We start from the raw sequence: 24,365 nt of genomic DNA, 5'->3' as shown, positions 1-24,365 counted from the left end.
TTTCAGCCAGCTAGCTGATAAAAAAATATAAATGGATAATGTTTCAGCGGTTATTCAGCATAAAATGTTTGTTGAATGCATTCTCTTCGATAACTCTCATTAAGAAGCGACTTCGCACTTAAAGCCTGGGAATAAATAATCAGAAATAAAGAAAAAAAAAGTTGATTTTTTTTGTTATTTAAATTTAAAAGCAGATTTTCAATCGTATTACAGGCTTTAAAAAACCTTTCATAATTATTTTTATGAGACTTGCTCAAAAAATTCATTTTGTTCGCATAGATATAAAATTTTTACAACACAATCTGTTTTTTTTTAAGTTTCATTTGAAAATGAGAATAAACCCTGGCAAAATCCGGGCTTTTCCAATGAAATCCGGGCAACCGGGCCGGACTGGAGTTCCCAAATTTTAAGTTAAATTTCCGGACAAGCCTAGATAAAACCGGCAATCTGGCAACCCTACCCTAGAAACAAAGTGCAAAAAGACTTTTTTGACTGAATCTTCTAAATGACCAGAGAGGGATTTGGACTCAAAAGTTCTACCACAAAAGCATCCATTTTGAGAAAGTCAAAACAAAATTAAAAAATTCGATACAAAAAATTCTCTTTACAGGACGCTTCGCGAAAGGAATTCCTGTAGCACAAAAGGGAAAAAAATCCAACGACATCGGATTGAGGATGATCGCCCTTAATACGACGATGACGACAACGGCTCAAACCACGAGATATCCTCCGCCCAGGTCAACCTTCTGAGTGCGGCAGTAAAAAATATAATTGAGGGCGTTTTCGGCATCCGGAGTGGTGAAACGGCCGCATCTTTCCATCCAGCCCACGTTCCACGAGTATAGCGATAGCCAGCCCGTGTGCCGCAAAACCGAGGACAGACCGTCGCGTGTGTTTTAAAACGCGTTAAACCATTTAAAAGCCCTCCTGATGTAAATAAAAGACAGAAGTTTGAAATTACGACCGACCGCGTTTCGTCGTTGGTTTCGTTTGGCTTGGACCAAATCTTTCCCCGGGGTCCGGGAATGTCGCGAGTGGCGGGGACGATTTATTTGTGGCCTGATAGTCTCGGATCAATTTGGGTAAAGAAGTGCGAAAAAAGAAGCGAGCCAGCAAGTTGTCAGAATGGGGTTTAGGGAGGAAGGTAGCGTCAAAGGCAGAACTGATGCGCTGGAGTTTCGTTCAGGCTGAGGACAACCCTATGGTATCATATTATTAGCCAGTATGGTATGTTGGTGCGTTTTTATCGCGCGATAGCTAAATTTAAAAACATTTTTGTTACGAAAAGATTATTATCAACATGAGGATTACAACTGTTGGCACGTTCCCGGCTCGTGTGGCGAGAATCAACTTGATAATGCCATGAAAGGAGGCGATAAAAACTCAATGTTTTAGAATTGGGTTTTTATGCTGTGGGATTTCGACGCTTGGAAATTTTTCGGCGAAGCAATCATGAAGACAAAACACGAGCATATCGTGAGGGAAACAGCACATGAAAGCGCCATCCTTCATTAAACCGAATAAAAGGAACATAAATCCCAGCATCCAAACAGCTTCCATGGCCTAGAAAGAGTCTCCATCAGCAGAAAACAAGCTCGATTATTAGATATTGATTCAATGTTCGCTTGCTTGGGGCGGCTTGGTTTACTGCCATTTTGTCGCATCGATTACCTCGAAAGAAACAGAAAAGGAATTGTGATTGCTTCGCTTCCGATGTAACTTGTTCTTCAGCTAGTATTTGACTATTCTCTTCTTCGGAAGCCAATCCATAGGAATAGAAAAAAAAAACAATTCTCCGTAAACAGAGCTAGCTTCTTTTTCTCCGTTCAGTCTAGCTGGAGACTGAAGACTTCCAATCGAATCGATATCAAAATCATATTTTTGGTCAATACCAATTTATGGAGCTGACAAACGGTTATTATTTTCTGTTCCAACGATCTGTATCTGTTGCCGAAATACGTTTCCCAAAGCAGAAGCTTGATTACGATTTTCGGATTTTCTTTTTTCAACTCCTATTATCAATGTTCATCCAATTTCTGTCATATATATAAATGTTATCGTATATACTTATTGGTTCATAATTTCATTTTTTGCGTGTATTAGAACATCAATATTGACTCTGAAAAATTGTATTTAGTTCACATATTAACCTCCTTTTGTTAAATTGGCTTTACTCGTCCTCAATGTCCCTTTAACTGTATCTATCATATCATAGGTCACCTTACCACCCCAGCCACCGACTTCACCGCGATTAGTACCTAAATTATTCCATACCAAAGCAGAGCGGAAATGACTTTCAAATTAGTGACATATTAGCTGCTAAATCCCTGTTGAGCAAAGCATTGTAATGCTAATTTCGTTCAACAACCCTCGCTCGTTCAAATGACATCTGCAAGCTCCTATGGGTGAGGATAAAAAAGATAGCGTTTCCCATCCGAGCAGGAAACAGTCAAACCTCAGCTAGATCCCATCGGAATATGCGTCACACTTTTTGTCACCCCATTTTCTGCATTCGTGCGTTGGAAATCTTGGATTTCTAGGTGGATAACTATTTAAGGCATTTTAAACTCACGGAAATCAAAAGTTTTAGCTAAGAGAAATTCCACCGAAACAGTGATTGAATCATTAAAAAAATATCAGATTTTGAGGAAGGAGTTTTTTTTCAATTTAATTTATCAATTGCCCAATCTACAATGATGGCAAATGAACATTAGAAGTTACTGAGTTATTTAATATAGGGTAGAGTTCCTATTTTTCGACAGTTTTTGTCTAGGTTTAAACAGAATTTTATTTAAAAACCCAAACGAATTTACTAAAATAAATGAACATTTTTCTCCAGTTTAAACGCTTTTCGTTGACTAAAAGTGTGCAATTTAGGTTGTATGATCTTTTTAAAAAAAAATTATGGCAAAGATCTTGCTTTCGACAGCAATACATAGACTTGCTTTGTGTACAATTAATCTTTGAGATCAACATGTGATCCGTTGATATGTTCAAAGGTGTCCACAATGAAATTGCTTTTTTTTTGTTTCGATTATAGTCGTTTTAACATCTTCATGTCATTCGCGACAGTCATTAAAAAACTTATCCGGTACAACTGTGATCGATATTTTCTCTTGGGCTCGAACTCACGCAAATCGCCTCAGGAAACAACTGACTTGCCAACTGAGCTATATCACATTGCCAATTGCCACACTATGAAATTTCTATAAATTTTTACCCGTTGAGTAAAATTTAATGAAAATTTGGGTGGATTCAGTTCATAGTGCATTGTTTACATCCTGCTAGTTTTAAAGTCCTGTGATCAAAACTCACGGAAATGGAGTCGAAAGAACAGCTCGTTCGTGATAAAATCTTGCGCATTCATCACGATAACAAGGATCTCTCGCGTCGTTCCATCGCTTAAACGTTAGGAATCACGAATTCCTCAGTGTCGCGAGTGATTAAGCGGTTCGAGGAACGGTTGACCACTTATCGGAAGCCCGGAGGTGAAGGATGAAGTATTCCGTACAACACCAAAAATCACAACCGCGTAGTTGGGGCCTTCAACCGAAACCCGAACGCCTCCGTTCGGGATGTGCCTAGGAAGCTGCACCTAAGCCGAAGTTTTGTCCAGAAGGCCAAAACTAAGGCTGGGCTTCGAACTTTCAAGGTACAAAAGGCCCTGAATCGCGACGAGAAGCAGAACAAGTCCGCCAAAACCCGTGCCAGGAAGTTGTACCTCAACATGCTGACGAAAGTTGAATGCTGCATCATGGACGACGAAACATATGTGAAGGCCGACTCAAACAAATCCACGGCAACCTGTTTTTCACCGCCAAGGATAAGTTCAGCGTTCCGAAGCATGTCCCCTCTCAGAAGATGTCCAAATTTACGAATAAGTTCCAGGTTAGGCAAGCCATCTTACACATGTGAGAAGTGGAGTGCATCTCTCGTGACCAAGGACATGCTGGAAGGACAGGTGTGTATATGCAAGACTGCCTTCAGAAGCGGCTGCTTCCTCTCCTGAAGGCCCACAACGTCCCAACAATCTTCTGGCCGGATTTGGCCTCATGCCACTACTTCAAGGACGTGCTGAAGTGGTCAATAAGGTCAATTTCGTGCCGAAAACGTTCAACTCTCCCAACACTCCGGAACTCCGTCCCATCGAGACGACCTAAGGTAGTTAAGACATTCGAGGAACTGAAGAAAGTATGGGTTTACATGCAAAAAACGGTTGATTCACAGGTTGTGCAAAATCTTATGGCCGGGGTTAAGGCCAAGATAAGGGCATTTGCGTATGGACTGTAAATAAAATACGAGTAAAATGGTAAAATTAAGTTTAATAGTTATTATCAATCCCTGAAAATTTGATGGCATTCGGATGAAAACTCGAGTTTTGCGAATCAATGTTATGTGTGGCAATTTCATCGTGGACACCCTTTATGTACCTTTAAACCTTGGATTTGAAATAAGAAATTGTGCAGTGAACTTTTTCTCAGAATGTTTAAAATAAAATATATTCTAGGTATGATTTACATAATTCAACACATTTCAGTTTATTCTGTGAAACATATTTTAAACAGTCTACTCAAAATACTCATGGACATGGATTAGTCATCGTTGGTCTCTTATCTTTATTGTATCTTGTTCAAACAGAGTACAGTAAGGTTTTTTTTTACACTGATATACGTACCGCGTAAAAAAAACCGTGTAAAAAAAAACCGTGTTAATTCCCGAAAACCGTGTAAAAAAAAACCGTGTTAATTCCCGAAAACCGTGTAAAAAAAGACCATTCGAATTCTGCAGCTCTGAAGTACTGACACTTAAGACCTGAGACCTGAGACTTGAGACTTGAGACCTGGACTTGAGAATGTAGACTAGAGACATGAGACCTGAGACTTTAGACATGACACCTGAGACCTAAGTCCAGGGACCTGAGATCTGAGACATGAGACCTGAGACCTGCAGAATGAGACCAAAGTCATGGGACATTAGACCTAAGACCTGAGACTAGAAACCTAAGACATAAAACACAAGACCTGAGACCTGAGACATGAGACATGGGACCTGAGACATGACACCTGCGACCTGAGACCTGAGACATGAGACATGAGACATGAGATATGAGACCTGAGACATGAAATATGAGACATAAGACATGAGACCTGAGGTATGAGACAAGAGCCATGAAAGATTAGACCTGAGACATGAGACTTTAGACCTGAGACAAGCTACTAGTGTTATTACCGCGAAAAATTATATTAGCTCCGATTTCAACTTGCGACCCCTCTAGTGAAAGGGTTTGACTTGTGGGTGACGAAAAATAGTGTCGCGACTTCGCTAGTACAAGCTACTAGGGTTAGTACCGATAGAAATTATATTAGCTCCGATTTCAACTTGCGACCCCTCTAGTGAAAGGGTTTGACTTGTTGGTGACGAAAAATAGTGTCGCGACTTCGCTAGTACAAGCTACTAGGGTTAGTACCGCGAGAAATTAGTTGAGCTCCGATTGAGACTTGCGACCCCTCTAGTGAAAGGGTTTGACTTGTAGGGGACGAAAAATAGTGTCGCGAGTTCGCTAGTACAAGCTACTAGTGTTAGTACCGCGATAAATTGGTTAAGCTCCGATTTAGACTTGCGACCCCTCTAGTGAAAGGGTTTGACTTGTTGGTGACGAAAAATAGTGTCGCGAAATCGCTAGTACAAGCTACTAGGGTTAGTACCGATAGAAATTATATTAGCTCCGATTTCAACTTGCGACCCCTCTAGTGAAAGGGTTTGACTTGTGGGTGACGAAAAATAGTGTCGCGACATCGCTAGTACAAGCTACTAGTTTTAGTACCGCGATAAATTAGTTGAGCTCCGATTTCAACTTTCGACCGGTCAAGTGAAAGGGTTTGTTTTGTAGATGACGAAAAATAGTGTCGCGACTTCGCTAGTACAAGCTACTAGGGTTAGTACCACGAGAAATTAGTTGAGCTCCGATTGAGACTTGCGACCCCTCTAGTGAAAGGGTTTGACTTGTAGGTGACGAAAAATAGTGTCGCGACTTCGCTAGTACAAGCTACTAGGGTTTGTACAGGTAGAAATTAGTTTCAACCCTAGAGCTTGTACTAGCGAGCTCGCGACACTATTTTTCATCACCTAAAAGTGAAGCCCTTTCACTTGAACGATCGAAAGTTGAAATCGGAGCTAATCTAATTTCTACCGGTACTAACCCTAGTAGCTTGTACTAGCGAAGTCGCGACGCTATTTTTCGTTACCTACAAGTCAAACCATTACATTTGACCGGTCGAAAGTTGAAATCGGAGCTTAACTAAATTTTCGCGGTACTAACACTAGTAACTTGTACTAGCGAAGTCGCGATACTATTTTTCGTCACCAACAAGTCGAACCCTTTCACTAGAGGGGTCGCAAGTTGAAATCGGAGCTAATATAATTTCTATCGGTACTAACACTAGTAGCTTGTACTAACGAAGTCGCGACACTATTTTTCGTCACCAACAAGTCAAACCAGTTCACTAGAGGGGTCGCAAGTCTCAATCGGAGCTCAACTAATTTCTCGCGGTACTAACCCTAGTAGCTTGTACTAGCGAAGTCGCGACACTATTTTTCGTCACCTACAAGTCAAACCCTTTCACTTGACCGGTCGAAAGTTGAAATCGGAGGTTAACTAATTAATCGCGGTACTAACACTAGTAGCTTGTACTAGCGAAGTCGCGACACTATTTTTCGTCACCAACAAGTCGAACCCTTTCACTAGAGGGGTCGCAAGTTGAAATCGGAGCTAATATAATTTCTATCGGTACTAACACTAGTAGCTTGTACTAACGAAGTCGCGACACTATTTTTCGTCACCAACAAGTCAAACCCTTTCACTAGAGGGGTCGCAAGTCTAAATCGGAGCTTAACTAATTTCTCGCGGTGCTAACCCTAGAAGCTTGTACTAGCGAAGTCGCGACACTATTTTTCGTCACCTACAAGTCAAACCCTTTCACTTGACCGGTCGAAAGTTGAAATCGGAGGTTAACTAATTAATCGCGGTACTAACACTAGTAGCTTGTACTAGCGAAGTCGCGACACTATTTTTCGTCACCCACAAGTCAAACCCTTTCAATAGAGGGGTCGCATGTTGAAATCGGAGCTAAACTTATTTCTCGCGGTACTAATTCTAGTAGCTTGTCTCCGGTCTCAGGTCCAAAGTCTCATGTCTCATGTCTCAGGTCTCATGTTTCATGGCTCTTGTCTCATGCCTCAGGTCTCATGTCTTATGTCTTATGTCTCATGCCTCATGTGTCATGTCCCATGTCTCAGGTCTAAAGTCTCATGTTTCATGGCTCTTGTCTCATGTCTCAGGTCTCAGGTCTCAGGTCTCAGGTCTCATGTCTCATGCTGAGGTCTCAAGTCTAATATCCCCTGTCTCAGTTTCCAGGTCTCAGGTCTCATGTCTAATTTCTAATGTTTCATGTCTCAGGTCTCATGTCTCATGTCTCAGGTCTCAGGTCTCAGGTCTCAGGTCTCAAATCTCAGGTCTCAGGTCTCATATCCCAGGTCTCAGGTCTCATGTATCATGTTCTTAGTCTAAGAGATAAGATTTTCCCAACTTCAAAAAGATTCTAAGTGTTTTCCTTTGAAAAGGACTTAGAATATTTTCTCTCAAAAACCGTGTTAATTCGCGAAAACCGTGTAAAAAAAAACCGTGTTAATTCCCGAAAACCGTGTAAAAAAAGCCGTGTAAAAAAAAACCGCGTAAAAAAAACCGTGTAAAAAAAAACCTAGGTGTATACCAATATCTTTATTCTGCTGACCAGATACCTTTTAATCCTTCATAGCTCGGTCGGTGTGACAGGGAACCTCCACTCTCGGTCATCTTGCAATAAAACCCATTTAAAATCTTCCTTTCATATCGTCGTCGTTTTATGGTACCATAACGATTCGATTTTCGTTCCATGCCTCCCGAGAGCGTTAGAGACAAACAGGTTTCCTTATTTCATAAATACCATTCGACTTGATTGGAATGATTGATATTTATATGATGAGTGTTGTTAGGCTGAGTGAATATCCAGCTTGAGCTCACCCATTAAAGTTGCGATCCCATCGAAAGCGATTCAGATCTCAATCTCGCAACAAGCCCGAGGTGAAAGATTAACCGCTGGCGATGGAATCGCGAAATTATCCCTGTCCATTGGTTATAAAAGTTGAATGATTTGACTAACAAACGATGTCAACACGTTTTGATAGCGCGATGCTATCATCGATTGCGCCCGGGTATAATCAAAGTGATTAAGTGGTTTTGAATCGGTTGTTTTTGGTGCTCAATTAGGAAGCATAAAATGCTTTATCGCTATACTTCTGCCCATCTTAACGGTTTTAATTACCCAAAACACGAATCCGACAATGTCAAAATGTGTAGTTATTCGAATCCACCACACCGAGGCGGGCAAAATATACGCCAAACAATTAGTTCCGCTTACCGTAGAAGCCTCGAACGACTAGGCAAATATTGTACGGAAAATAAAAATGACAAATCCGGTTTGTGTGTGCGGTTGCCTCTAATGGGATTTTGATTGAATCTATTAATACCGTTTTCTCCTGCACTGCACACCCCGAAGCAATCGGGCTGACAACACTGGAACGAATGGCGATTATGAATCGGTTCGCTAGCTCGAATGAACTGCGATCGTTTTGCGACAACCCTCGGCCGCGCCGTCAGGGGTGAAGGTACAGTTTTGAAGAAATCTCTAGCAAGAAAAGGGGTAATTTCAACCACAATCTGTGACTAACAAAGTGTCCGATGGAAGAAATGCGCCAAACTATGAGTGGATTTCACTTATTGGAAATGGTATTTTTGAATCGAATTAAAAGGGCTGGTTTCATAACATTGAAGTTTGTTTTCAATTATCGCTAGGTGATGTATAAGAAAATCAAGAAATGTTAATTCTTTGGTACCTTTTTTAGTACCGTCTACGGCCTTGGAATCTTATTAATATTATTATTATCTCATCTTATAAACACATTACAAACAGCGAAGGAATCAAAGCCTAGAAACAGCGAAGCTTTCTTTATCTCAGAAACAACTGGACCATAAAGGGTGATACGCTCAAAATTTGGTCAATATAAACTTGACGCATTTTTTTCAATTTTTCATTTAAAAAACCTGAACACCCCTTTTTAAGGTGTGTGTGTGTAGAATGTTGCTCCTATTTTGATTTTGGAATTCACTTTTCAGTTGTCAAAATGCCGTCCAAGGAAGAAGAGCAGCGTAACCAAATTTTGCTCGCGCATCTGAAAATCTGAGCTACTCGCACGCAAAGCTGGCAAAATCGCTAAAAGTTGCCAAATCAACCGTTGCAAATGTAATTAAAGTGTTTGGGGAACGTTTGTCGACAGCCAGGAAGTCTGGATCGGGTGGAAATCGAAAACCGGAAGCCGCTAAGACGACAAAGAGAGTTGCCGGTAGTTTCAAGCGAAACCCTAACATCTCTCTCCGAGATGCCGCAAATAAGCTGGGTGTATCGTCTACAACCGTGCATCGAGCCAAGTCTACAACCGCAATACGACGGCCAAAGCGCAATCCCGGAGGCTGTACACGATGATGCTGAGGAAGTTTGACTGCGTGGTAATGGACGACGAAACCTACGTCAAAGCCGACTACAAGCAGCTTCCGAGACAGGAGTTTTATACGGCAAAAGGAAGGGGACAGGTAGCAGATATTTTCAAGCACATGAAACAGTCAAAGTTTGCGAAAAAATATTTGGTTTGGCAATCCATCTGTACCTGTGGCTTGAAAAGCAGCATTTTCATAGCTTCCGGGACTGTTAACCAATAAATTTACGTGAAAGAGTGTTTGAATAAACGTATGCTGCCTTTCCTGAAGAAACACGGTTGTTCCGTACTATTTTGGCCGGATTTGACATCTTGCCATTACGATAAAAAGGCCATGGAGTGGTACGCCGCCAACAACGTGCAGTTGGTTCCCATGGACAAGAACCCTCCCAACACGCCAGAGCTCCGCCCAATTAAGAAATACTGGGCTATTGTCAAGCGGAACCTAATGAAGACCAAAAAAACTGATAAGGACGAGCAGCAGTTCAAGGCAAACTGACTTTCTGCGGCGAAGAAGGTGAACAAGGTGGTTGTACAAAATCTGATGGCAGGGGTTAAGCGTAAGGCCCGGCAATTCGGATTTGGAAAAACGGAAGCCTAACTGAATATTTTTCCTGAATTTTATACTAATTAAACTTGAAGAAAAAAATTAATTTGATTTTTCAAATAAACGATTTCACCGATTTACACGCGTTTTCTCTTGACCAAATTTTGACCGTGTCACCCTTTATTTAATATAGGCGTATGTTCAAGTGAAGGAATTTAGATTCATTCATCTAAGTGTCGATTCTCTGGAGGCTTCCATCTGTGAGACGTAGGCTTCAATGTCAGAGGCCTATATTGGGAGATATGTTCCCGATTCAGGTCTCGCTTGGAGAGAAGAGTTGAGGATAAAAGAGTACACTTCGAGTTATTGATGTTTAATATGTAAATCTACATGCCTGGATAAATAATGAAAAGGTTTTTAAATCATATTGACATAAAAAAGTTGAATGTTAATGACACATTTTCGCATTTTTTTTATGAGTCATACTGTACTTTAAAGCTGAACTCTCAGTATTTCTTACAATATTACTTTTCTTTAAAATACCTCCTATATAATGATGGAGGGAAAAAGAAAATGTCATTGCGTAGATTAATTGATAAATTCACTAGTTTTTATTTAACTTTGATTCGTTTTTTTCATTTGGCATGGCATATCATTGAAACAGCAGCTTTCTAAGTGTAAAGTTCAACTTTCATACATTTTGATCCAGCCTTAAACCAAAATGCGGCGCGTTAGTCAAAAACTAAAATGCAATCAACGTAGAAAGTCGAAAACTTCCCTTGAAATAGGCAAACACACGGAGCCACAAACAAATTGCAGCTCGGCTGGAGCGCAGAAAGAAGAACAAGACGCGTGGCCTGGATCAAAACATGCAAACAATGTTGATGATCTCAATTTGCTTTTATCATAAGCATCGAACCCATTTCGCGTCCCGCGACCCCGTTATGTGCTCAATCTTTGAGGTTTGCCGGAGCCAAGAGGCAAGACACCTCTTCTTCTTTCCACCCCTGCCGTTCAAGGGTTTGTTGACAAAGCAGGACTTTTTGTTTTCCGAATTGTTCCCAAATACCTACACCCTTCTTGGGTCGTTTGGTCGCTCGGTCGGAGAACGTCAATTTTCCCCTTCTATAAAACGGATGACCGAGGACACGGGTAAAAGTCGATGAGGCGAAGCGATCCCTTTCTGCACGACAAATCCACCCACTCACTCGAAAGTGAATAGGAGGGAAAAAAGACCAGACCAGAGGTAATTGGGGATAACAAAAGATTTCACCAGATAAAGCCAACCGTGTCCCTCCACCGCGTTTCTGTTTGCTGAATCAAATTTCCTACCCCCTTGCTTTGCTTCGGCCAGCCAAGTGGAAAAGCGTGAATGGAACACGGAAGGAAATGTTTAAACATATCATTTACTCTAAATACCCTCTTAATTCAGCGCTGCCCTATATGTGTATACGAAAAGGGCTAGAACGGCCATGATTTTGGTGGGAGATTTGAACGCTTGCTGGCAGAACCCGTCCGGAAAAGGGGGAAAATTGATTCTCCATGTTTTCCACTACAACCCAACATATTCTAACACAATCGTGTGGTGATGCTGTTGAAGTCATTTCTTGGTGTTGGTGAATGCAATTGGAATAAAATTACCTTCTCTCTGTTTCTCTGTTCTCTCCGGAAAATATTCGTTCTTCTGTAGTGGTGAACAAATTTCCATGGCTCGAATACTAGAAAATCGTTACTACATATTTATATGGCATGTTTACACAAAGCTTACTCACAAACCGGAAAATAAGCGCAATATCGCTGCAACCGACAAAACGTTCTGATGTGCTTCGGGAAAATCTGTATGAGCACACTTTTCTATATCTCCATCAATATGAACTGGTAAAAATAGCAGCAAAACAACAAGGGGCACATAGCAAAAGTGGCACTTGAAGTTAACCCCAATCGAACGAGATTATTTGCGTTCTTCCTTCCCTAGGTTCAGGCTAGTGATCCCGGAGCCCGGAGAAGTATCTATGTAAATGAAATTGAATTCCCGTGGAAAACCACTTAAATATCATTCCATTTCCTTCGGATTCGCAGTGCAATAACAAATTAACCCATTTTGTTCAACGATGCAGTAGTGTGAGATAAAAACAGCCACGCTAGCGAACGTCGATTGGCAAGCTTTTTAATACCGTTGAAACAATTAAGATCATATAGTGCACCGAGGGACTAATTAAATTTAACATACAGTGAAAATGGGCAAAGCAAATAGTGCACTCGTTCTTCGGTCGAGGATTATCCCTGCGGTGAAGCGACGATGCTGTGAGGCAAATGAAGCTGTTCCTGCAAAATTGAAAATCAAGCTCCGTTCGGAACTCGAGGATCCAGTTTTTTCCGGAAGATTTTAATTAAAATTGGGGTGTACGACTAAAATATTGTGCTTTTCACCTAATATTTACCCTAAACAGATGGCATATGTGAGCAAGAAGCTAAATTTTCGCTTTAATGTGGTCTTCTAAATGCAAAGGAGATGGATATTCCGAAACTTGGTGAAGCATCATAATAATATCATGACATTTAATGGAATAAAAATTGCCGACTGTCTACGTAAGCTTAAATCAAGTACGGTGTGATATCATATTGATTGATTCTATTCTATTTTGTTTATTTACAGAGAATTTTATATCGCTAATTTTAATGAGAATGGATTTAATAATTTGCTTTGAGATTCTCAGTGCACTTTTCCAGTATAACCAGTCAGAATGCAACCCATGAAAAACTTCGAGAGATTAAAACTAAAATTTTAGTAATAAGTACTGATTCACCACTCACCGCAAAGCTAATCTTAAATTACATAATTAATCGAGTTCTGTCTGATATTTGTGTCTTGTCCGTACTGTAGAATTAAACAGTTTGACGAACACAAGAAATTTTTCGTGCAAGTTTAAAAGGTAGGTACATAACTGCCAAAATTAAAACAGTAGCGACTGTTCAACCACTATTCTAAACTATTTGATTCTTTCATGTAGCTGCTCGCACCGGACTTGAAATTTTTAAAACTGTCATCCTTCCATTTTTCAAAGATTGGATTTTTGGACCAACGCCATTGGAACACTTATGCAAAGGATATGGACCAAGAAGTCAGCCGGGGGAAGTGTTAGAAAAGGTGCAGACCGCTGCAAAAATTGACTATTGGGTCCCATTTGTTTTTCGATACCTTTTGGTTCACAAATCGTTATTGTAGGTACAATATACGATGATTTGAATGACTCCTGAATAAGCCCAACAAATTAAAATTTTGTATGGGAATTGGTAAAGGCAAAAAAAATTGCATATTACTACATCCATAAAATTCTTATTCATTCAACAAAAAAATTGAGAAAAGCTGGGAATTGATCTGTTTTTATCATTATTTTCGGTTTTGATAATTTCTTAGCTTCATTTTTTGATAACATGAGAAGAAGTATTTCATAGAAACAGTTATGCCTAATTTTTCAGGATTTGCCCGAATTTTGAAGGCCCATCCTGACAACCTGATAAAGGGTGTCCACGATGAAATTGCAACACACAAAATTGATTCGCAAAATTCGAGTTTTCATCCAATTGCCATCAAATTTTCAGGGATTGAAAAATAACTATTAAACTTCATTTTATCATTTTACCCGTCAACCTAGCCCATAAGATTCTGCACAACCTGTGAATCAATCGTTTTTGCATGTAAAGTTTACATTGTAAACCCATACTTTTTTAAGTTCCTCGACTGTCTTCACTACCTTAGGTTGTTTAAGAAGGTGCTGCTTCATAATCGTCCAGTTCCAGAAGGTCAAAACTAAGGTTGGGCTTCGAACGTTCAAGGTACAATAGGCACCTAATCGCGAGGAGAAGCAGAAAAAGTCACGTCACGTTTGCATAAAAATCTCACCCAACCTCCCCCCCTCCTCTTTCAACCCTTGAGAAATTTGATTGAAAATTTACCTTTTTTTATTCATCAGTTTTATTCAAAAAATTTAAATTCTTTTTAACAAGGCTTCAATCATTGATTAAAACACATTTAAATCATTAGTCCAAGGGCTATGTTGATGACTTTCCATACCGGGAAAGTCGAGGCACTAGCTGCAGCATCAGCGACGATGTCTGAGAAACCATCCAAATCTAGTACCTCTTCTTCAATCCATTCGCAACCCAAATCTTCTCCATAGCTTAGAATAAGGCATTTCCCCATTGGTCAAGCGAACAGCTGATTTCTCAAATTTATATTCTCTCGGCATATCGTGGTAGGGTAAACATATCAACATTACGCATGTTCAGTTCAATGATCAGATAGTACTTACTTACTTAATGATCCTGCGCCGATCCTCCGGTGCATAGGGCCGTGGTAAAAGACCTCCACTGTTGACGATCCGGAGCCAGCGTCTTCACCTGGTCCCAGTCAAGATTCTCGTCGAAAGTTCGGATTTCAGCGGCTAGGCTTCGCCGCCACGAATTTCTGGGTCGGCCTCTTCTTCGATGACCTTCTGGATTCCAATCTAGCGGCTCTCTGCAAATCTCGTTTTCATCTCTTCGCAGCGTGTGCCCAATCCATCTCCACTTACGTTCCCGAATCTCGATTTCTAGCGCCTTTTGATGACACCGGCGATGAAGTTCAACGTTTGAGATCCAGTTGCCAGGCCACCAAGCGCGGATGATGTTCCGCAGGCAGCGATTCACAAAAACTTGCAGTTTTCGTGTCGTCACCGCATATGTGCACCAAGTTTCGCACCCGTACAGCAATACAGATTTGACGTTTGAGTTGAAGATTCGGATTTTTGTTCGTAGAGAGATCTGGCGTGACCGCCAGATGTTTCGGAGACTCGCAAACGCAAATGATCAGATAGTAATGAAATAAAATTGGCAATGCACTTTTAGTGATTTTGCAAGCGCACCTTGGTGAGAAGAATATAAATTCTTTATTTAATTTATTGTTAATTCATAACAAGTTAAGACATGAAGGTATGTTAATGATTTTAATTAAAGAAGTTTTTAAAAGAAAGCATTGAACAGTGCTTATAATCAAAGCTCAAAATGGCGACCAGTTGGTTTTTACATTTTTCAAAACAAAAACAAAACGTTACCCTACCACAATCTGCCTCAGGAAATACTCTATAGCCAAGCATTCGTGTTTAGGTTTTTCCACAATTTCAGTAGGCGGACTTTCTGCACGGTAAAATAAAACAAGCGAACATCGTTAAACTTTCAACACGAATCGATCATTCACTTTGTTTCACTATAAATAAAATTTACCCAAAGTGATTACGTGAGTATTATTTTACATTTACTGAATGGTGCAAGTATAATTTTATTGAGTTTAGGATAAAATTATTTGTTATTGTTTTGATGTGTTTTGTTTATTGTAATTAAATATGTGATATCACGCTCAAGCTGACCCCTCTGCCCATGTCAAAAATTGTCACAAAAATCGAAACCTCTAAATCGAAAAAAAATGAATTTTGTTGCCTTGTTTTATCGCACCTACATCTGAGTTAATTTTGAATAGGACTTTATATGTAACAGTATTGTAAGTGAATTAAAATTCAATCATGTTTTCGTCCAACTATCAGTCAATTACATAATGTTTAAAATCATTGGAATAGAAACGTAATGAATGATTGATTTGTATTTCAAAGTCAAAAACTTAGGCAAATGTACTTTTCATCAAAATTAATTCATTAGAGGATGCATGCCTGGAAAATATGATTTTTTTTGTTTCAAGTTTATAAAACTGTTCTTGAGTATCTTTTGATACAAAAACTTTTGAAATCAGCCACATTCTAACTTAACTTGGCGAGAACTAAGTTGTATCTCAAATATCTCAAATATAATAAACAAGTCCAAAAAGGAAAATTTTCGAACTAATGCTGATTCACACATTTAAAAAGTTATATTTCGTCAGTCAAAAGTTGGTCAACTTTGATAGAAAATTTGTATAAAAAGAATGAATACTAAAAATATCGCATTTGAAGGCTGAAATAAAAGTGAGCATGCAGCTAATTTAAAAAAAATAATGAACGGTACTGCCCCAAGCAACCAAAAGTCCCATAAAATAGCCACGAAAAAGCTTACTCAGCCTCACCATTTATCTGAAGTACGTTCTATTAAGCTCAAAACTTAAATTCATATTGACACTTTCAAGTTCCAAAAAGACTACTCCAAAAGAAACTATTTTGTTGATGTATATTAAACTTTAAAAATCATACATCAAGAACTCGACATGTGGGTGGGAGGGGCTCTTAAACAAAATCAACTAGAAACGGGACAAAACTCGAACAACTTGAAGACGATTTTCATGAAAACTGATTCACGAGCACGATGAAGTTAAAAAACTCTAAACATTTTCCAACGACTTATTAATTAACGGGTAAAACGAAGTTTACCGGGTCAGCTAGTATTATCATAAAAAGGCATCTTTAATGATGTTTTATATAAAACGATTTGTGATACCTTCAAGGAAAATAGGTAAAATTTACCGAAATCAAAAAACTTTTACCTCATTGAGGAAAAACTAACCTCATAACAAGGTAAAGTTTACCTGAAACGAGCAGACAAAAAAGATAAAATACACCTAAAAAAAAGGTTAATGAGAGGTTTACCTGAATTGAGCAGAACAAAAAGGTACAATTCACCTAGAACAAATGTAAATCCAACAAAGGTACTTTTTACATCTTCGAGGCAATGCTTACCTCGTAGCGAGGTGAAATTGACTTGGATTGCGCTGAACAAAACGACAAACGACAATTCACCTCGAAAAAGAGTAACTAACCCGTGTATTGCGGGTTAGTTGTTTTTTTTTTCATTCAGGAATAAGTTAGGTTTCGTGCGCAATACGTGAAAATAGGAACAGAAAGGTATATTTTACTTTAGATTTCATTTTGCGCTAGTGCTCATCATAAAACTATATTACTGATAGGCCTACTGAGCTACAAGGTCTCATCATACAATTCACCTTTTTGCTAGGTGAATGAGAAAAAAGGTCAAATTTAGCTTAGCTTAGCTTAGCTGGATTGACTACTCACATCCACCTTGAACTATGGAACCCGAAATGCTTCATCATGAATTTCTACCAACAATAGTAAGGTTTATTTATTTAGTGATTCCATTATTGCTTCCACATTACTTTTAAAGCATTCCGAACTCCATTGTCGCAGGCGTGGCTCAGTAGAACGAATTCCACATCGCCAATGGTTGCTACTCCGTGATTGACCGAGGCCATCAGGTTTGTACAAAGGTCAAAAGAATGGTGCTTGGGATTAGCAGCTCATCCTCAATGAACAAAACAGATGCTCTCTCTTTGAACATCAATAACGGCGCCGGCCACGTCCTAGTAGTCAATGGATAGATTGGAAAAGGTAGAAAGGGATGAAAGATCAATTTTGTGCTTTAGGACCGAGGTCACCTCTGCATCCTAGCAAAATAATTTAAGGTTGGAGGTTTGGGAGAAAAGGATATAAGCAGGATACACTTTTGACTAGTGTAATGATGTGAAAAACCAAATCCTACACGTTGTACTACGCTTCTGTTTTTTCCTAACGGCTAATTTGAAAATGCGTAGTGTTTTTCTACTATTAACTTCCAATATTGAAAAAAAATGAAATCAGAGTAAAAAAATATCTGTTAGTTAAACAATGTTGACTGTACTTCTTTTATTTAACGCTTGACAATTTGAATTTAAACATCTTGTATAAAATATGTATCAGATAAATCCTTTTCAATTTTTCAAAACTGATAGGAATTCTAATGAACACTGCAACTTTCTGCAGATATTTAACTTTCTTAAATACTCTTTAACGTCGATTAATTGTGCCAGTTTCGCGAAAGGAATAAAGGTACATATAAAGTTTTACAATAATGTATGTAACTGCAATTAAGAAATGTAACGATACCTAAAGCCATTAATCGGAAACTACACTTTACGATTAACTTAAATCGTTTAACCCGGCGAAAATGAAAGTCAAAGTTTTTCATTTCCACTAAAATGCTAAAATTGTATCACTATGATCTGTGAATCCAGCTAACCTATAGCGTTTTCGTTTATTTTCCACTGGCACGGGCACACTTTTTCCTCACAAACAAACAAAATCTTCACCCTTAACGACGCATATAATGTATGCATCGTCCCGGGCGGCGATTTTGTTTGTTTATGAACTGCAACACTATAAAATACTGAAAAAAAAGTACTTAGCTTCGTGCTATCAGCTTTTCTAATGGAGAGCGTTCCAGGAGGGAAATCCAATTCAGGGATCGGGAACTCAACAGGCAGGAATATCAAGGTCCCAAATTTCTCCAACATTTTCTTGATGAAAATTTTGTCCAGTTCCGTCAAGTTTCTTGTTGATGCAATGATTTTTGCACGGTATCACGATTTTTCTTCAAAAATTTTTGGGAGCCTCTGTCTGAATGAGAAAAAAGGTCAAATTTACCTCGAAAGAGGGGTAAAAAAAACGACCCCAGTTACTCGGTAAAATTTATTTTTTTTATCATTTTCCGAGTTGAATTCCTTCAAAATTTCAGGTTTGCGGTATGTGTATCATAGTTTGTTTCAGTTTTTATTAAATTATACGAAAATATTGCAATAAAAACCAAAATATTGCTAAATATGCGCATTGAGTCCGCACGATTCTGGAATTCGGGTATTTTGACAACTTTTATTCTTAAATCATTTTCTCTAAAACTGTTTGAGATTGAAACATTCAAATAATTTGAATGGTTCAAAAAAAAAAGTCTGCTCATGTGCATATAGTTCCCATGCACTTATTTATTGAAATATTGGATGAGATAAGAAAGCTGCTGTTGAAACATTTTCAAACCATCGTGCTTGTAAAGTCGTGGCTTAATTGTTATTTGATAACAATACTCTTATCCTGGTTTGAAAAATGGTCTGCATTATGAATTATGTTAAAAACAGATTCAAATAATTAAGAGGTGGAAGACAAAAAAGCGTTGTTCATCAATAGATTTTTTCTGACTTATCTAGCAACGTTAACCATTTTCAGTCATTTTTATTGGTAACTATTGTGAAAAAACCTTCAAGAGATTTTCTATCAACTCTTATAAGTATACGAATTCGTGAAACTAAAAGCAAAGCAAATTTTTTGCAAATATACCAGAAACCCACCTCAGCTAAGGCACTTGTTTTCAAGATTATAATATTTTCAATCAAATGCCATTGTTAAATTATGTATATAGAAATTTGTGAATTTTAAATTTAAATTATCGTGACATCATTATTTTTTCTATTTGTTATCGTCAAGTCGCTTGTTCAATAGCAAATGTGAAATAATCTAATGTGAGTTAAAGGTAATATTTTTTTATTTTAATTTTAGAAAAAAATATTTTAAAAATACATCTTCCGGATGTGGCAAAATTAGTCGAATAAATTAAATTGTACATCAACCCTTCAAAAATAGTTTCTGAAAGTTTTCTTTAAAGTATATTGGAAAAAAAATCTATTCAAAAGCTACTGTTTTCATCTAAAATTATAGTACAAAATTCAACATTTTACCCTTCATTCTTATGAGAAAAACCTGTCAATCAAACGTGTCACCTCTTAACATTTTTTCAAATCCATACCAAATTACCCAATTTGTAAACTGTCATCCCCGTCAAATCCCAGTTCGATTGGTGTTGCGATAAGCTGCGTTGCATTTAAAGTCCAACCATTTGATACTATCGAGAAACAAGAAGGGAAATCCCACTCTTTCCCGTTTCAAGAATGTGTGTTTGAAAAACAAAACAGTAGGGTTAAAAAACTCGTTCCACCCTCGGGATCGTTGTAATTCAATTGACCACCGTATCATCCACACCACATTCCAACCGGTGCAGATTGTGCGTTAACAAAAGTTCCTTACTGAACTCTACAACGGAATGCTATTCTAAGCTTGGTTTACCGCTTGAATAGGCCTGTTCAAGAAGAGGGTTCAACGGCTGAAAAAGACCGAGAAGGGCGTTCAAATTCCCATCCATTTTGACCAAAAGTGGTGGACATAAAATATTGGAAATAGTCCTGTTCGTTCTCTGCACTTATCTGTAAGTATTTTTGTTTTTCGGAATAATCGTTAACGCAAATTTTCCAGATTCGCAAGAATTTTAACAACTGGAAATTCTCATATTTTTTGTGAACATCTTTTTAAAATATATGTAGAATTTCTATATTATCTGGTATGTTAGGTTTTATATGACAAGCTCAGTTTGAATTAATTTTTTCAACAAAAATGTTGATCCAATATTAAATTATGCAAGTATCAAACCTCTAGTAATACTATTCAACTTTTAACTAAATTTTCAAAACATCTATATACTTTCTGGACACAATATTACCAAACCAATGTTGTTAACATAAGCGGTATTAACCAAAATATGACGCAAAAAGAACAAAAAAATCAAAAACAGACGTTCAAATCTCTTCCTGATAACTAAATCCTTGCATTCAATTAGGGATATTACAAATCGAAAACAAAAAGCGCATTTTCAATTCCTAAGGGTACGCTCTGCTGAAATGTAAACGTCCAAAGGCTTTCGAACACCTCGTTTTTCACTCGAATCACTTATTGAGGGTGTGTGTTACACATTTGTCACCCCATAAACCACCATTGGAAATATTACACACTGAGCAGACCGATTCTGCAAGGTTATCGATCCATGGATATAACCTTTTTTTTCATCCCGCCATGAGCCATATGGAAAAATGCAATCGCAGGAGAAAATCCTTTTTGCTTAGCATCTCTCTCGTGGAAAATAAAGGCCATTCAAGACAGATGAGGGTGACCTCGGTGTGGTTTCTGTGGTTACACCCATTTTTTTCGAGAAAAAAAGGAAGTCACATGTTGCCGAATGTGTAAGAGAACCTATCGGAAAAATCTGTTACTTTTGGAGTCCGGGTTTGATGGAGTGTTGTTGGTTGTGGTGGTCGTTGGTAAGTTTTGATTTTTATGAGCTGTAATATAACTGTCGACAACCGCTGCTATTTACCTTAACCTGTGACTCGGTCATCCCCAGAGCGTAGGCCAACTTCGCCCGTTCCGGTCCAGCCAGATATTTGGTTTGCTCGAAGGTTTTCTCCAGGGCGAAGATTTGCTGCCCACTGAATGTTGGTCGGGTGTGCTTCTTTTTGCCATCCTTATCGTGGTTATGATGCGAATGTGATAGACTAGCTGACACTGAAAAAAAACAAAAGAAAAAAAATCATTCTTACTACATAAGTATATTGTACATGATTCAAGAAATGTTCTTCATAACCCAAACCCAGAATGATGGCAGCTCAAAAGCCAACGAGCGACGTCCAGCCAGAGCAATGTGTTATGCGATTTTAACAAGCCCTCACGACAGCAGATAATTACAAGTCATCATCGTTGTCCCGTTTTCCTCAAGAGAGCACAACCTAACATAATCTGTCTAGAAGAGGAACAGATGCTAAAAGCTCCCGGTAAGTCGTACACAAAACAACGGAAGCCTCCACAAACTCACCGAACGACCGAAGAACCTTCTGCGAATGCTGTCTCAGGCTATGTGTAACTGAACGATGTAACATTGTATTTTATGTCATTATTATTTCTCATTCGGTTTTATGGGTGCTTTTGACGCGGAACACGTGGAACAGAAGGCGGGTGATGGAGAATCATCCCCAGCCATTGTCGCTAGGACGCGTATTCCGACGTACCCTCTTCCGGAGCCAACCTGAAGCTGAAGATTGGGAAAAACAACCGCCGTAAAATCAGACAACATTGTTCTACGTGGCTAGCATATCAATATGTAGAGCAGAATTTTGGTTCCGGAATTTGGAGAGCTTTTGTCGCAAGCTCTTATATAGGGAAATAAAGAATAGAAATTTGGATAATTCACTAAAAATGATCAACCTTGACCTTTTTAAACTAAACTATTTCACAAATTTTAAATCTTCTTAAAATTTACTAGGGTTTTCCAAAATTCAGCTACTGAATTCTTAACGTTATTATGCAAAAACCTGTCATGCGAAAGAGCTCAAAATATTTGATTAATTCTCATTAAAAAAAATGCCTATCAGCAAAACCAATTTTAAACCTTCAATGTTTAACTCAAAAACCTTAGACAACATTTAGACGTTTGCATTGACAAAGTTAGGCTATGGTCCAAAAGCACTTTAGAATGCTTTTATTGGTTTCTTTACGTTGGATACAAAATTTTTTTTTCACTGCATAACAGCTAAAATAACAGTAATATTTTTAATAAATTCTGTCGGTGATGAATAACAATTTGATTGCGTGAAAAAAATCGGGATTGAAAATTTGTCTTTGTTCTCAACACATAGGGGAAATAAGGGCATAATGGCCGACTTAAGAAGGAAGCTTATTCAATCATAGAAAATAGCTATATCATGTGAGTTACATCAATGTTTTGATTCCCGGTCGAAGCGATTTTTTCATTTACTATTAATGATTGATCATTTTGATTGTTGCATTATACGGTTAGTCGTATCATCTATCAAACAAACAACAACAAAATAATGTATATGTGTTTGTAGAATACACAATTCATACACACTCATACATTATTTTTCTGGTGCTATAATTGGCGGATGATGCGACTAGCCGTACAATACAACAATCGAAATAATCAATCATGAATACCTAAATGAAAAAAAAATCGCCTCGACCAAGAACCCCACTCGAGTTCTCTGAGTTATCTCTTCGACAGCTTACCTATAGGTCAACTCTAGGTAGCTCTATAACTGAGTTGACTTCATCGAGTTGAGATCGTCGCTATATTTTACGGCAAAAAATGCTAATAATGCTCCAATCAATGGTGATCTGTTCGCCACGAATCAACAAGTTAACGTAAAAACGCATGATAAAATAGATCATAGTGAAAAATGAAAACTTGAATTGAGGTGCAACTCGAAGAACAATGTGTACATCATGAAGCAGTAGACTGAGTCGATTAGAGATCATTATTGAATTTCTTAAACCCTGAGGTCTAAAGGGCGTCCACGATGAAATTACCACACTATGAAATTGCTGTAACTTTTCAACCGTTGGGTAAAATTTAATGAAAATTTGGGTGGATTTAGTTCATAGTGCATTGTTTACATCCTGGAAATGGAGTCGAAAGAACGGCTCGTGCGTGATAAAATCTTGCGCATTCATCACGGAAGAACCGAAGTGAAGGAAAAAGTATTCCGTACAACACCGCCGAAGCCGAAGTTTTGTCCAGAAGGCCAAAACTAAGGCTGGGTTCAAACGTTCAAGGTTCAAAAGGCCCCTAATCACGACGAGAAGCAGAAGAAGTCCGCCAAAACCCGTGCCAGCAAGTTGTACCACAGTTGTACCCCAACATGCTGACGAAAGTTGAATGCTGCATCATGGACGACGAAATATATGTGAAGGCCGACTCAAACAGATCCCCGACAACCTGTTTTTCAGAAGATGTCCAAATTTGCGAATAAATTCCAGTTTTGGCAAGCCATCTGCACGTGCGGGAAGCGGAGTGTATCTTTCGTGACCCAGGACACCATGAACGGACAGGTGTACACATGAAAGAGTGCCTCCCGAAGCGGCTGCTTCCTCTTCTGAAGGCCCACAAGTGCCAATACAATCGTCTGGCTGGCCAATACTCCAAGGAGTGCTGGCCAATTCCGTGTTAAAAATGCTGAACCCTCCCAACACTCCGGAGCTCCGCCCCATCAAGAAGTACTTGGCGATTATGAAGGAGCATCTTCTTAAACGATCTAAGGTAGTGAAGAGGGTCGATGAACTGAAGAAAGTATGGGTTTACATGCAAAAAACGGTTGATTCACCGGTTGTGCCGAATCATATGGCCGGGGTTAAGGCCAAGGTGGCCAATTTAATTTATTGTTTATCATTTCCAAAAGACATACCCCTGTTAAACAGCTAATCACTTTTTTGCCTAATAAGATACAAAGTTAAGATCTTCGACAAAGTTATGCAGCGAAAAATTTCCTTTGGAAAGTTTATAAATTGGCACAAAACCCATTAGCAGGCTCGGCTCCACAGAAGAAATATAAGTGATGTTGATTATTAAGTACAAAATATTCAATTTTCCCATCCAAACCTTAAAATTCAAATTTATTCATGTAAATGTTATTTACTTAGAAATTCTGCAAAAAAATCATGGATGAGTTTTAAACCAAAACGAAGCTTTTGGTTAAGCCCAGGGTTTGAGAAATTCATAAATGACCCCAAATTGTCTTTGTACATTTTAGACCAAGATTTTTTTTTATGTG

The 24,365-nt window shown here is 38.6% G+C and overlaps 1 protein-coding gene across 1 annotated transcript in view; it reads right to left on the bottom strand.

Annotated features, from left to right (window-relative positions):
- LOC129755107 (homeobox protein abdominal-A) overlaps window positions 1-24,365 on the bottom strand; it is a 143,695-nt gene that overhangs the window by 69,444 nt on the left and 49,886 nt on the right. Inside the window, exon 3 of the mRNA XM_055751437.1 lies at window positions 21,119-21,306. Coding sequence (XP_055607412.1) covers window positions 21,119-21,306 — 188 coding nt within the window. The remainder of the gene's footprint in view (window positions 1-21,118; window positions 21,307-24,365) is intronic.

Source organism: Uranotaenia lowii, chromosome 3, assembly GCF_029784155.1.
Source record: "Uranotaenia lowii strain MFRU-FL chromosome 3, ASM2978415v1, whole genome shotgun sequence".
In the NCBI taxonomy this organism is placed as follows: domain Eukaryota; kingdom Metazoa; phylum Arthropoda; class Insecta; order Diptera; family Culicidae; genus Uranotaenia; species Uranotaenia lowii.
This window is presented reverse-complemented; position numbering and strand designations above follow the sequence as displayed.